The 15,886-nt window shown below is 49.5% G+C and overlaps 1 protein-coding gene, 1 long non-coding RNA gene and 1 pseudogene across 2 annotated transcripts; 2 read left to right on the top strand and 1 right to left on the bottom strand.

The window, feature by feature from the left end:
* Positions 1-2,587: 2,587 nt before the first annotated feature.
* LOC139823484 (uncharacterized) lies at positions 2,588-3,625 on the bottom strand. Its single transcript, XM_071796044.1, has one exon. The coding sequence runs from the start codon at positions 3,623-3,625 to the stop codon at positions 2,588-2,590; it is 1,038 nt and encodes a 345-aa protein (XP_071652145.1).
* A 3,309-nt stretch (positions 3,626-6,934) lies between these two features.
* Positions 6,935-8,205, top strand: LOC139823485 (uncharacterized; annotated as a pseudogene).
* Positions 8,206-8,255: 50 nt separating this feature from the next.
* Positions 8,256-9,706, top strand: LOC139823482 (uncharacterized). Its single transcript, XR_011734780.1, has 2 exons — positions 8,256-8,361; positions 9,502-9,706. It is a non-coding gene; the product is annotated as an uncharacterized lncRNA (long non-coding RNA).
* Positions 9,707-15,886: the final 6,180 nt, after the last annotated feature.

The raw sequence follows: 15,886 nt of genomic DNA on the forward strand, positions 1-15,886 counted from the left end.
TTTTTTTTTTTTTATACGTGAGGAAATCTTCGACTGCTGGGTTCCCGAGCAAGCCCGGTATGTGGCCCAGCAGCCCCCTCTGATGTTGGAGGGGGAAGACTCCCTCGCCCTCCGAGGAAGACGAGGGGAGTGTGGGATTCCACGCACTGTGTGCGTGACCTACCCACTAAAACCTCACGGGTGTCCCTACCTGCGCATTATTAGGGTGTCCAGGAACTAGTGTATGCATCTGGACACCCCCTGCGCTGAGCTGATTTGCTCCCAGCTCTGGGCTTCATAGCCCTTTTCATCTAACGTGACGGAACGGACACCACCCCGTTCCGCCACCCTTCCCTGTGTACAAGAGGGACGCAACTACCAACAGCCAGCGCCCTAAAACTGCGGGCCCCCCTCGTCGGAGGAGGGTCTTGCAGGGTACACTTAGCCCACTCTTGCGGTCCATGGACCGTGTAGGACGCCCTATTTAGGTGGGCGTCATAGGCCAATTTGACCTATGTTCTATCTTAATTGCGCGTTCGCTGCAGCATGGTCATACTGTTCGCGACGAATTCGCTCCGCATCCTCCTTAGCTGTCATCACCTTGCCGCAATAGGCAAGGAATGCCCGCCACTTCTCTATGTCCCCGACCGCCTCCGCCACGACGGCCGGGAGGGAGAGGTCTGCTCCTATCTCCCCCTGTAGGACACGGCGCTGCTCGTCCCAAGCAGGGCATACCTCCAGGGTATGCTGCGCCGTGTCCTCGTCTCGTTACAATGGTGGCATCTGGCATCCACCTCCTTTCCTATGCGACACAGGTACTCACCGAAGCACCGTGCCCGGTGAGCACCTGCGTCGCCCTGAACGTAAGTCCACGTCCCGTCCACTCAGCCACTCGTCCAGGTGGGGCAAGACAGCATCGACAGTCCTTCTGCCGTATTTGATTACGGCAGGATTGGACAATTGTTGTCGCCATCTCTCAATCAGGTCCTCCTTGGCCTGGAGCTTGATGATTCCATTGGCCCTGTCCCACTGCCTGCCCCCGGTATTTGCAGCAGTCTTGTCCGCCTGTACACCTCGGCATGACAAGCTGCTACCAGCTCGAGGGGCGGAACTCCGGCCAGCACTGTAGCCGCAGCATGCGACACGGTGCGATATGCCCGCGACGCTCTTATAGCGATCACCCGCTGGACCCGGTTCAACTGGGTCTTAATGCGGGCGGAGCTAGCCGCCCTGGGTGCCCAGATAGGGGCACCGTAGAGCGCCACGGACGACTGCACCACCGCAACATACAGCCGGCGAGCGTAACCACTCGCCCCCCCCAGATTCGGCATCAGCCGAGCCAAGCTATTGGCCGTGGCCATCATTCTGGGGGCTATGCGAGCGAAGTGCTCACCAAAGCCCCATGTGCCGTCGAGCCAGAGGCCCAGTAATTTCATACAGGCCCCCACTGGGACACGGACATCCTCCACTTTAATGTGAACTCCAGGCGGCTTACCCATAGAAACCGTTGTGAAAAAAGACGGCCTGGGTCTTTTGGGGGGCTACCTGGAGTCCCAATCTCCTTATTGCGGCCACTACGCACGCTACCGCTACATTAGCCCTTCGCCGGGCCCCCTCCCATGTTTCCCCCTCCACCCCCAGAAAGGTGTCGTCCGCGAAAGCGTTCAACCAGCACCCGGGGGGAGAGGGGTTCTAAGTGTGGAGTCGTACCCCAGATTCCACAATGGTGGACCGAGTACCGATCCCTGGGGTACGCCCCTCACTACCAGCCTGACCATCAGGTTACCGTCCTGGTCCACGTACAGAAGGTTCCTGTCCCGGAAGTAGTCATAAAGGACCGCCATCAGATAGGGAGGCACATCGTGGTGTATCAACGCCTCCCTAATTACCGGCCAGGGCAGGGAGTTAAACGCGTTCTGGATATCGAACGAGACACCCAGAACTACCCTGCCCTCTTCCGCCGCGGCTTCCAAGAGGGCTCGGACCTTTGCGATCGCATCCATGGTCGATCTACCCTCCCGGAAGCCATACTGGGCCTCACTGAGGTCCGGACCCTCCCGGGACAGGTGCCGAGCAAGGCGGGTAGCGATCACCCGCTCAAACAGCTTCCCCGTCTCGTCTAGCAGACATATCGGACGGTAACCCGATGGCTGATCTGCTGGTTTCCCCTCTTTGGGGATGAGGACCAGTTTGGCCCTCTTCCACTGACTAGGGAATCGGCCCTCCCTCATACACCTCGTGAAAAGGGCCCTAAGATGTTCGGCTAACTCCCCGGTGACCCAGGTCCACGCCTTACCTGGGATGCCATCAGGTCCAGGCGCCTTACCTGCCTTCAGTTTCTTGGCAGCAGCCTGGAGCTCCTCCATTGTCACCCCAAATTCCTCGTCCCACTCCGCGGGAGGCGGAGCAGGTGCTCCATTAACTCTCTCCCCTTCGTCATCGGGAAATAGAGTTTCCACCACATCCTCGAGAAACCCAGGGTCTAAAGACTCCGTCGTGGGGGGCGCCCAAGGTTTTAGCTTGTTCAAAACCAACCTATATGGGCGTCCCCACGGGTCTTCCTCCAGTGTTTGGAGGAGCTCCTCCCAGGCGCGGTTTTTGGCCACCTTTATCGCCTTAGAGAGTGCCCGCTTGGCGGAGCGGTAGTCCTCTCCGGCATCCTCCTCTGCCAGGGGGTCTTGTCGGGCTCTTGCCCTAAGATAAATCCTTCTGGCGTGAACGGAGGAGCGCCGAAGTTCGGCAATCTCCTCCGTCCACCAATACACTCCCTTGCGTGGGATCGGTTTGATCGGGGCATAGCAGCGTCACACGCTTGGCTCATAATATCCCCGATCCTTCCCGCTTTGTCTTCCACGCTAGTCGTTGCGTTCAGCAGGACATCCTCTTCCCACAGTGCGGTCAGTGTTGCAGCGCGAAACAGATCTCTGTCCGCTTTTCGCCACTGCCATCGCGGAAATTTCTCATGCGCGGCTCTTCGACGCTCCACAATCTCCCGATTGGTGGCCAAGAGGGAGAATTCCACATACTCGTGGTCCGATCTCGTCTCCACGTCCTCGACCACACTCCATCCCTCGGCGCGGCGTAATCCCTCCGGGTTCACCATCGTAATATCCACGATGGATCCCCCGTTGGGCCTCACGCACGTCCATCTATTCCCTTGGTTGAGGGAAAATAGATTTCTCTCCGCCATCCATTCCTCTACTTCCCTCCCCCTAGCGTTCGTGACCGGGGATCCCCACATCACCGATTTGGCATTGAGGTCCCCGGCCACTACAATCGGGGCAGGGTCAAATCTCGTCAGGCACATCCCAATCTGATTGAGGATGTCCCGGAACTCAGCCCTGCTTCTGTTTGGGGAAACGTAGACACTAACCGCCACTACCTGTCCCCATTTGACCGCGACATAACCCTCGCCCGCCACCAACTTAGTGCAGGGTTCGGGACTGGCGGTCTGCCTCCACGTCACCGCAGCGAGGCCACACCGACTTGACGCCCAACACGGGTGATTGTCCGGCACTCGATACGGCTCCGCCACGATACCCAAACCGCTACCGCGCTCTGCCATGGACTGTAGGAAGAGATCCTGGGCAACGCGGCAGTGATTCAGGTTAGCCTGGAGAACCTTAAGTGTGGGTGTGTGGGCCATTACAATTCTTCATTAAGGCCCTCCGTCTCCATTTCCTCCTCTACCCCTTGTTCATTTAAAGTCGTTCAGGGGTTCGTTCGGCAGTCTGTTCCGCATCCTTCTCTGATTGCTCGTCAGCCTTCCTACCGGCTCTTTTTCCTTTCACCTTTTTTCTGTCTCCCATTTCTTGGGAGACACTGTGGACTCACCAGTATCCTTTAAAGGACGCTTGGTCGCCCTGTCTAGTTCTCACCCCGGCAGAGGTTTCCCTCATCTCTATGTCCTCCGAATCCCCCTGAATAGGCTGGGTAGACCATGTTGTCGACTGATTCGAGTTGGTACCCCCCCCCATCCTGGTTTATATTTCCTCTTCGCAGAGGAACAGGCTTTGCTCCCGGTTCTATGGTTGGAGGGCTTCCCCAAATCCACACAGATCGGGCATTTCACCCCCCCTCTGCAATTCTTGGCCACATGCCCCTCCTCGCTACACCTGTAGCACCGGTTGCTCCTGTCTACTTCACTGGTGCAGGTTGCCCTCACGTGCCCCCCCTCCAAGCATTTAAAGCATTGGAGGGGACGTTCCGTAAGCACCTGCACCCTAACCGTGAACCAGCTGGCGGCCCACGGAACGGCCACCAACCAGCCGCCAGACCGCCCGACCGGCCGCCAGACCGCCCGACCGGCCGCAACAACCACAACGGCCGCACGAAGTGCGGCGAGGAAGCCACCGGAAGCCACGCACACCAGGGCCCGAAGACCACCCGCCCAGCCCCCCGCCACCCCCGCCACCCCACCAGCGTACGCCCACCCTTGCCTCCCTCACCACGGCCCGACCCCCTGGCCAACCAAGCCCCTACCCCACCCTGACCGCCGAAGTTGCACAAGCCTCCGCCACTTCCCCCCTCCAGGACTTACTGTGGATCTCGCTACCCACCGGGGAGAGGGTACAAGTGCCCCGATCCGCCATTACCCGCAACCGGAAGTTCCGGGCCCGCGCCAGTGGAGCTCTGTGGGTCCTGAGGTTTGACCCACAGGGCAATCTCCGATCGTGCCAGCGCCGGTAAACTGTACAGGCAGCAATAAAAACATGTTGTAAGCGTAAATAAACTTGTGTATTTCCTCTCCAAACGGGGGGGGGGGGTGATGTGACGATACGCGTATTCGTCACTAGCACTACGGCCCTGGCGGCCACTAAGCACATGTTCAGCGTGCGCTCCTGTGCCCAAGCGGTGGGGCAACCGAGCGGTGGGGCAGCCCCAGTGGTGGGACAGCCCCCACCGACCGCACTCGGGGTATAAATAGGGGACTCGAGCCGACTCGAGTGACCAGTCCTGTCCGACTTCTGTTCCCGACACGACCTCTCTCTGAGACCGCTTCACCACGTTGGGCGCTCCCAACGACTTCCTCCGTACAGAGAACGGGTGCTCCCGTCCTCACCTGGGCGCTCCCAGGGTACGGGCCTCCCCAGCTGGGTGCTCCCGGTTGGCATTACCTGCCCTTTCCTGCCTCTGGGTCGGGCGCTCCCGACCCCTCCGCCGTACGGAAGACGGGCGCTCCCGTCTTCAAGCCGGGCGCTCCCGGTGTACGGGCCGCTCAGTTGGGCGCTCCCGACTGAGCTTCTGACCGACCTGTCTATATACCCGCGAATCCGCAAGGCAACCGTGCCTCCGTACTGGCCCGCGAATCCGCCAGGCAACCGTGCCTCCGTACTTGCCCGCGAATCCGCAAGGCAACCGTGCCTCCGCGCCTGTCCGCGAGTCCGACCGCGCATCAACCCGGTACACGTACACTGCGGCTCAGCGGAGCGACACACACACACACCGACACTCACGCCCTCCATCAAACTGTATTGTAAATAGTGTGAATAAATAGCTTTCTGTGAAACTGACCAGTGTCTCCACGTTTTCTCACCCTGGCCTGGCGAGCGAATTCCGAGCGAGAAAACGCGAACGTTACAACCTATATCTCCCAAAATTAAGTCACCATCTAATTCTCTTTCATCACAGCTACGTCTAAAAATAATGTAATGTGTTAATATGATTATATATCATCTTTCACGCAAATTTTTACAGACAGCGTTACTAGCAACGTGCACAACTTCATTTGAGGTTATAATTGGGTACAACATTCATCGCACGATACTGTTTACGTGCAAATCGGAAACGTACCTCGAGTCCAGCTCTTCGCCTGCGATCAACGAAGTCGGGATTGTACGTGTCAGTCGTCACTTTCTGCCAAGCGTAGAGAACCTTCTGTTCCGGCAGCGGTGCAATGGTAACACGATGTAGGGATACGAAATCTCCAGATAAGAGCACGAAGCAATTCAAATTCAGTATATCGCCGGCACGATTATACGGTGTTACTGCCGTTTCGCGTACGCGCGTGCGGCTCGTGCAAACGTTATTAACGCGCGGCCGCAATCGCGCGGCAGAAACGCCCCGTGTGAACAGGCTCCTTGATTTCAGTATCCTCAGCTCCCTGCCGTCAATATAAAAATAAAAAATAATATAATAGGTTATAACCTGTATGTAGAAACACTCACGTAAACGTAGTAAACAGTAAATAAGTTATTAAACTGTATGTATAAACACTCACGTAAACGTAAAATAATAAACAGTAAATAAAATAAGTATAATAGTAATTAATCGTCGCGTCGCGTAAAGAGTCACGGTCGGTCTCGCTCCGCGCGTACTTCGTACTTACCGTGTCTCTCGAGTGCTCTCGAGATAGGTTAACTGATGAATAGGAACTGACTGACAGCGCGCTAAACGAACGCACTGTCCACACTGCACTGCACTGCGATACTAACGCCGCTAGCCGCCAGTGTCGAAAAAGTGAAAGTGACATTTCTCTGATAATCATAATAATATTGAGATGAGAGACGGTCGACGTAGAAGTAGAAGAAGTATTCGTATCTTAAAAATAAATTTTCACATTTGGACTTTGCGTCGCAATATCTCCGCTCGTAGGGCACGTAGCGGAATATTATAAGAGAAACCCCCCCCTAATTGGACCCCAAGCTATCGATCAAGCCTACTTAGAACTTGATCCGTTCACTCGTTATCGAGATCTCAACATCTCGAGTACTCGCAACCCGTCGCGTCGCGTAAGAGTCACGGTCGGTCTCGCTCCGCGTGTACTTGGCGCGAGACACTACCGTGTCTCTTGATATGCTTCTCAAATTTGACAATTTATTTCTGAAACATACCGTATTATATTATGCACTATATAAATTAAACTATGTATAATATATATAAACTAATTATATATATGTATGTTTGTGAATTATAGCAATTAGATAAGGAACTAAAGTTTCGTCATATCTGAAAAATGGCACCACCGAAGGTATTACTCGGACAAAATCGACAAAACAGCACTGCAACTTTGAGGAAAGAAATAACGACCAGAAGTCAAAATTCTTTACAGAGCAATGTATTACGACAACCCAATGTTGGTAGAGAAATTCGCGCCAAGCGAAAAATGGAAGTTTCGCCGTTTAAAGAAAAAACGCATAAAAGATGCGCTTTTGCAAACATCACTAATGTATGTGTACTCTACACAATTATTATATCAAAATTTAAATGTATATTTTGATTCAGTGGTAAGATTTAAATGCAATTTTCAGCTCGATTTTTATGTCGACGTCCATTCTTTCCTCATGAAAATCAAACCACTATTTTAATTTATCCCAAACACAGGATTGTAATATTTACATTATGTGCATGTACCGTCGGTCACGCGGAATGCAAGAGAAAATTCGCCGTTAAATTGAGCAAACATTCACGAATCCTGATACCCACAAGTAATTTCTTACAATCTTCTTATGATCCTGATTATCTCATAATTTGTATTTTTGTACGTGTATTTTATGCTTTGATAGAAGGAACGTGAAAAAGAGCAGGAAAAGGAAAGAGCACTAGCGGCGAAGCAGACAGAAAAGAACAAACAGAAAAGACAGATTCAAGCTTTGTCTTTTAATCTGGACGAAGACGAAGATGAAGCTGAGATGTCTTCTGACGAAGACAATGCCGAAAAATCCCTGCAGTCAGAAAATGTGCAATCTGATGGCCCTGCGATTAAGAAGATGTAGAAAAATCCAGATGTAGATACATGTTTTTTGCCAGTAGGGAAAGGGACGAGGAGGAAAATAAACTTAGGGAAGAATTGAGACAAGAATGGGCTAGAAAGCAGAACGCGTTGAAGGAAGAAGAAATTGAGATCACATTCAGTTATTGGGATGGATCTGACCATCGTCGGAGTGTTATAATGAAGAAAGGTGAATGTCTCAGTGGTTTAGAGAAGTTTAAGTTATTAAAATACTCCAGTGTCACTTTTGGAGTAACATTGGCATGATATATAATGTTCCGCTGCATAAATTAAATTTTCACACACAGGTAATTCTATCTATTAGGTTCTTCAGAGATGTTTAGAAGTTCTGAGGCGTGAATTCAGCAAGCTTAAAACAGTAATGGCAGATCAGTTAATGTATGTCAAAGAGAATCTTATATTACCGCGCCATTATACGTTTTACTGCAACTATAACTGATTTTATTGTAACTAAGATAAATATACTAAATGATAAAACTTATGAAGCAATATCACAATGTTGGCATGTTATTTTAATGTATGTTATATTGCGATTAAGCACGAGGAAAGAGCGGGCCTCTGTTCACATTTGACGTTCACGATGATATTCGTATTATGCACGATGCTTCTGTCGAAACCGAGGAATCACATGTCGGAAAAGTTTTACTTAGGTATTTATTATTAAAAGAATACTTTGTATAATTCTCTTTTATGTTATTTTTGCTTCCTCATAGAGGAAGCTTTGTTTTCGTGAATTTCGTATATGAACCTTTGATTGCGTATAAAGTTGGGTCTAATCAACCAAATTTAAGTGATTTATATATGAAATAAGGGTAGAAGAAACCAACGAAAAGATTGGTTTTTGAGTTTTTGATGCCAATATGTTCAGAGTGTTCTAAAATGTCGAAATATCGCATCAAAATCGCCTGACCGTATGTGTGTATGTATGTGCAGATTTAATGTCTGTGGTTGCTCTAACTTTCGCAAATATTGAGATATCGGGCTGTTTTTTTTTTAATTGATAGAGTATCATTCAAGGAAGGTTGGTATTGAATTTGGCGATGATCGGTAAAGGGGTTCTTTTTTTTAATTTTAATTTTTTTAGATGTGCAGATTTAATGTCTGTGGTTGCTCTAATTTTCGCAAATATTGAGATATCGGGCTGTTTTTTTTTTAATCGATAGAGTATCATTCAAGGAAGGTTGGTATTGAATTTGGCGATGATCGGTAAAGAAATTCTTTTTAAAAAAAATTTTTAATTTTTTTAGAAATGTCCGTGGTTGTTCTAACTTCCGTAAATATTGAGAAAATAAATATAATCATATATAATCATATATAAACATATATAATAATGTTATATATATGTAAATATATATAATCATATAAGACCATATATAGTCAATATATATTAAACATTACAAGGAAGGTTGGTATTGAATTTGGCGATGATCGGTAAAGGGGTTCTTTTAAAAAAAAATTTTTAATTTTTTTAGAAATGTCCGTGGAAGAGGAAGAGTGTGCAAGTAGAAACCTGCACATTGTTTTCTTATGGTTTTGAAATGTGCAAGTAGAAACCTTCGCTCACAAAGCTTCCTCTATGAGGAAGCCAAAACAAATAAATACTAATAATTATACATCGAATAAAATACAAACTTCCTCATAGAGGAGCTTTGTGAGCGAAGGTTTCTACTTGCACATTTCAAAACCATAAGAAAACAATGTGCAGGTTTCTACTTGCACATTTAAAAACTATGAGGAAGCAATGTGCAAGTTTCTACTTGCACACTTTATTTTTTTATTTTTCTCATTAGATCATGGTACGAGAGGAACAAACACATTTTTCCAGCGAGTAGATGGGAACCTTTTGATCCAACGAAAAGTTACGACAAGTATACAGTGTCGGATAAAAATAGGAAGAAAGCTAAAATCTGATCTTAGATTCAACGAATTGTCCAATTTTGTTTAAAGGATTCAGATTCAAGGACTGTAAATATTATAACCAGATAAATAACTTTGTTTCATCGTACAATTAATTCATTATAAAACAGTTGATTATATATATATTATAATCTATTTTATAATGAATATATATTAGCTACATTGTATTTTTAAGGACTGTGATTTTAATTCATTCAGTTATGTGATAATGTTTAATTCATTTACTCGATTATGTAGCTTTACTAAATAGTTAAGTTTTCGCAAACATTTGGAGGGAAAATAAAAATACATGAATAGTTTAATGACTTGAATATAATAATTACAATATGAAAATACAAAACCATACTTTAATTCATTCCGATAACAATCAGAAACAGTATTAAAGGCTCAAAACAATGTGACACACTTACTAGGCGGCCGGTCCCCTCGCGGGGGTTGGTCGTCGCACGAGCCGGTTTGCCGTACGGCGCCTCTGCCCGTCGTCGGGATCTCACCGCTTACGACGGCACGGCGTCTAACGGTCGAACATGAGTTTCGCGAGTTCGATGTCGAGACTCGGAATCGTCTGTAGACGACTTAGGGGACCGGCCGCCTAGTAAGTGTGTCACATTGTTTTGATCCATGATCAGATCCTCTAACAAAAATCTATTTACAAATATTAGATGTATCATCTCATGTCATTTCTTGAAGATAACTGTACAAAGATAAATATATACAATTATATCGATTATAATCACGTATTAATATTCATAGGTTTGATACAAGTTGGATCCATGTGTTGAGTCACGCTGTGGTAATTGAGGTTCGAGGATTAGGATGATTGCGGATATTGAATTCGACGCTCGTGTATATTGAAGAGAACAATTTATTCACCGACCGTACAGGGAGAATCGATCGATGAGACTGTTCGATACTATTGTAGGCGCCCCTGGCGGACAGAAAGCTCCGTCAGTGGCGTGGCAGTCTTTCATGCGCGCACGACAGGTACGCGCTAAACTCAAATAGAAAGACAGAAGTACGAAAACCTTTATTTTACTCAACACTCTCACTGTTTGAGTACTCTCTGTACGTTCTTAAACTCAACATTTTACAAAGTTTACAAAAACGCTCGCTCGGCATAGCTTTGGTAAATATGTCAGCTCTTTGAGCTTCGGTAGGTACGAATACTACTGAAATTTCGTGGCTCTTTACTTTTTCGCGTATGTAATGATGTCGCACATCAATGTGTTTTGTACGTTGATGCATCTCGGCGTTCTTCGTTAACCGTATCGCGCTTTGATTGTCGACATGCAGCGGCGTTGGTTCGTCACAACTGACGCCAAGGTCTCTCAGTAGTTTTCGTAACCAAACTACCTCTCTTGCAGCTGCTGCTGCAGCGACGTACTCCGCTTCCGTCGTGCTCAGCGTCACAAGTTTTTGGCGCTGACTAGACCAGGTGACTGGCCCATTCGCAAAGCCAAAAACATACCCTGTAGTAGACCTACGTGTTTCTAAATCTCCTGCATAGTCTGCATCACAGTAACCTACTAGATTTGGCTCGTTTCCATTTCTTTGGTACATTATACCTAAATCTCTAGAACCGACCAGATAAGCGAAAATTCTCTTTACAGCCTTCCAATGAATGAGATTATGATTATTTAAATACTTAGACACTGAATTCACTGAGAAAGCGATATCTGGTCGTGAGACCACTGAAAGAAATAATAGAGAGCCTACCGCCTCTCGGTATGGAACGTTTCGTTTCTCACTGTCTGGCTCGGAGGGAGCCAGTGCAGAGTGAGGGTCGGCAGGGACACTCACTTGTTTCGCGTCGATCATTCTGAATTTTTCTAGAATTCGGTCGACATACTCGGTTTGATGTATGAACATACTCTTAGCGACTCTATTTCGATCAATTTGTAGCCCTACAAACCTAGTCGCGTCTCCGAGGGTTATTTCAAACATCTCTTTCATACTTACAATGATTTTCTCAAGCACACTTGATGATTTCGAGGCCACAAGCCCATCATCGACAAACAACGCTAGCCATACTACGCATCCTTCCACACAGCCGATATATATACATTGATCGGCGTCGGATTGCACAAAATTAAATTTCTTTAGAAAAGCACTAAACTTTTTATTCCAGCACCGAGGTGCTTGTTTGAGACCATAGAGCGACTTGTTTAGTCGACACACTAATCTCTCACTGTCACCTTCACTTTCTTCTTCTCCGACAGTCAACCCTTCCGGAACCAGCATGAAAATTTCTTCTTCCAGCTCGCCGTAGAGGAATGCCGTGCAGACGTCAAATTGTGTCAGCTCGTAGTCTTCCTGTGTGACCCGAGCCAGAAACTGTCGAAGCGAGTCGTATCTCACGACTGGAGCGAAAGTTTCGTTGTAGTCTATTCCTGGCTGTTGGCGAAATCCTCTGGCGCACAATCTGGCCTTGAACCTCGGTTGTCCTTCTGTTTTTCCTCGTACAAGTTTGAAGACCCATTTCGAGTCGATGGGCTTCATTTCATCAGTTCTTTCGACTACAGTCCACGTATTATTCTTGTTGTGAGCTTGCAGTTCGTCTTTTATAGCGTCGATCCATTTCCTTTTATTCGGTCCTCGCACCGCCTCGCCAAACGTGGCAGGCGTCTCGTACTCCACGAGATCTATGTCGTACCTCTGTGGCATTCTCGTGTCGTACCTCTGTGGCATTCTTATCGTCTGCCTGTCTCGAAGTTGGCGCTGACCTCCGGCTGGATCTGGTTGCTCGTCCTGATGACCTGCATTCGGTCGTACGACTGCTTCTGCGCCCTGCGCATCGTCGAATACCTCGTCGTCGTCATCTAGGATTTCGATGACTACACCGTTGTTGTCGTCGACTGCTTCTGGAATTGGCGTGATCTTAGGAAGCACTAGTACTCCTTGTTTTGAGCTACTCTCACTGGCGCTTACCTCACTCAGCTTCTCGTCGAACACAACGTCTCTGGACACGCTCACCTTTTTCGTCACAGGATCGTAGAGCCGGTAGTTCGATGAATTTCCTTGGTATCCCACCAAGATCATCCTCCTTGATTTGTCGTCGAGCTTCTTCCGCAACTGCTTGGGCACGTGTTTGTACGCCACAGATCCAAAGATTCGTACGTGCTGCAAGTCCGGTTTTTTTCCTGTCCAGACTTCGTATGGAGTTTTTATGTCCTTACGACTTGAGTGTGTGGTGCGGTTGTAACCGGACGGTACTACAGGAGGCACGAATCAACGCTACGTGTCCTTTGAAATCAACGGTCGCCACTCGGTTTGACCTTTGAACCACCGAGAAGGTAAGTATCGAACGATCTCTCGAATCATCAATTAGACTAATTCTCTTCTTTTTTCAGGTTCCTGCCACCGCTGGATCATCGCCGTCATCGATCAGGATCAACGCTGCCACCGGAATCCGGGATCAACGAGGGACTTCGAGTGATCGTCGACAATGGATCAGGTGAGTAGAAGGTAAGTCCAATTTAATAAATTTTCGAAATCTTTTACGAAATGGATGTATAATTTATTCAATTATATTGATTTCCAGTGTTGGTTGTTTATAAAACTTTAAGTCACACAAGATGTCGGACGCTCGGATACGAGGGCACATACGCCCCGTCTATCTACGAAGCACGATCTTGTTTTCGGTCTAAAAAGGCCGTTCGTCTTTGTAAAGACGACAATTAACGCGTTCCGCGGGCGTTGCCGGTTGTTACGAATGTTGGCGAGCCGTAATTATAGCACTTGTATGACGATCGCGGTGACTTAGCGCGACGAAACAGAGCGAAGTTGATTACGTGTTACACGCTCGAACATCCCCGACAGACTGCCGCGAGCCCTCTTCTTCGCTCGGGCTCCCTACCTACGGTGCTTTTGCCCCCACCATCGGGTATTCGGTCGCTTTCTCCTCGCGGTAATTTTCCACTCGCCGCGATAACAATGGGTGTTTACGACTTTCGGGCCGACAGGTGTGCGCCAGATGTTCGCCGCTACGCAGTTACAATACATGTTGCCCGCTCCCCGCAGTACCCTAGGTCCGCGGTGGAAATTTCCATTTGGAGTACCATCTACTCGACGCCCCGAGACGGACCCCGGGTAGTGGTTTTTCAACTCCCGCATTTATCGACTTATGACGGCGTCGACCCTCGCGCACGCCTTCTCCTTTGTCCTTTTACGCGACCCCGGGTCGACTTCCCGACGAAGATGTCTGCGTCGCGATCGCGACCTCCGCCGCTGACGGCGACCCCTTGGTCCCGCTCCGGCGGTCCCCCTTGGCCCGATTCCGGGCTCACTTCCCGTGGACGACGTCCGGTCCTCGAGTTCCGGCGACATGTCGCCGTATCTCGCGTCCGGGCGATCGGACGCCGGCGGCGACCCGCTCCCCGAGCGTACCGGGCCCCATTTAACGTGACCCGCTGGTCTTTTCCCGCGGATGACGCTCGGTTATCTCTCCGACCTTCCGGTGGTCGCATCGCGTTGTTCCTTCGGGCCTGCCAACGACGCCGACCCCTCCTGACATCTATTTCGCACCTGGTACACCTCCCCCCACGGCTCCTCCCCGCGGAAGATGTCCAGGTCGCGAGATGGCGGACGGTCCTGTAACTTCGTCGCCGGCTGTTGTATTTTGCCGGCGACCGGATATGGACGTTCGGGGTGACATCCCCGTTAGTCAGGGATGTCTTTTCCCCGGGGATGACTCACCTGGGGCGAGTTCCCGGACGGTCCGCCATTTCGGCACCCGGGCGACGGGTCTCACCGGGACCCGGCTCCGCGGTCTCGGCGAAGCGCCCACCGATGTCAGGAGTGCTCGACTCCCGTGGATGACGTCCCTAGCGCGAGTTTGCGGACGGTTCCCTATCTCCTCTCCGCGTTCCCGCATCGCGTCGCCAACCCCGTCTGCGCGACTCTAGGGCCCCCCGCTTTAGTCAGGGACGTGTCATTTTACCGCCAAGCCGTCGGTTCAAAAGTTTGGCGACGGTCCGCCATCTTTTTTATCTCTGGCCAGATTTCGATTCTGACCCGCGTGTCGTGCTTCGCAACTCTGTCTTGCCGATCAGGCCTGTGTATTTTACGCGCGTGTCGCCTATTTAAGAAAAGCGCGGACGGTCCGTCCGCTCCGCTGTGCGTCATCTTTCCGCACCGTGGAACGTCTCAGCTGCCTCGAAACTGCGTCACTGAAAACTAAACATCCTTATATCTATTCATGCGCCGGATGTGGTCACTCGCCTTCCTCCTAAGTCATCAAAACAAACAAAATTAAATCGACAACGGCTGCTGCCGGTGACCTCATCCTCGGAACGCGAACGCTTGTCTTAATGCTAATCGGGACGTGGCTTCGCCTCGTCCGTCTCGGGACCGCTGCTGTTGGTGCCCTAGTCGTCTCCGGCGATGCGTGCGGCTGCACGGTTGAGTATGTAAACCGCCGTGCTTACAGCCTCTGCCCACAGGTTCTTTGGGAGGTCCTTTGCACGCAACATCGTGCGTGCGCACTCGAATATTGTCCGATTTGCTCTCTCCGCTTTGCCGTTCTGTTGTGGGGTATATGGAGCAGTGTTCTCCATAGCTATTCCGCGCTGTCCGAGATATTTTTCGAATTGTCCGTTTTTGTACTCGCCACCATTGTCGGAACGCACAGCCTTCACGGTTGTACCGAATTTATTCGCCACTATTTTTTCATAGAGCGCGAACTTCTCAACGACTTCGTCCTTGTGTTGCATAAAGTACACGTAGCAAAAACCCGAAGCGTCGTCGATGAACGTTACGTAGTAGTTCGAGTGACCGAGTGATTCGACTTGTACTTTTCCACTCACATCGGTGTGAACAACTTCGCCCGGTTTCGTGTCTCTGTCTCCGCGAGTTTGAAACGGTAACACGTGTGCCTTCCCGAACTGGCACGGTTCGCAGAAAAACTTGTCCGCATTTTTTATTTGTACTCCTTCGACAAGGTTATTTTTCACCATGTCGCTGAGTGCTCTACTACCGACATGTCCGAGCCGCTCATGCCACACTTTTAAGTCGACAGTGGCCGCGTTCGCTTCACTCGACACTCCCGGTACCAGCACTCGGAAGAACATGCGATACGTTGAATTGTTCTGTTTTGCACCGACTGCTTTCACCTCATTTTTGAGTCTGACTATCACTTTCGAGTCGCTGAACTGAACGTCGAAGCCTTTTCCGGTACACATGCCCACTGAAAACAAGTTTTTCTTCAGCGTTGGCACGTACAACACACCTTCGATGCGTCCGGTGCTCCATCTTCCGTTG

The sequence above is a fragment of the Temnothorax longispinosus genome, unplaced genomic scaffold, assembly GCF_030848805.1.
Source record: "Temnothorax longispinosus isolate EJ_2023e unplaced genomic scaffold, Tlon_JGU_v1 HiC_scaffold_111, whole genome shotgun sequence".
NCBI lineage: Eukaryota > Metazoa > Arthropoda > Insecta > Hymenoptera > Formicidae > Temnothorax > Temnothorax longispinosus.

Coding starts and splice junctions, on each gene's coding strand:
- LOC139823484 (XM_071796044.1), bottom strand. CDS start 3,625: ATGGCCCACACACCCACACTTAAGGTTCTCCAGGCTAACCTGAATCAC.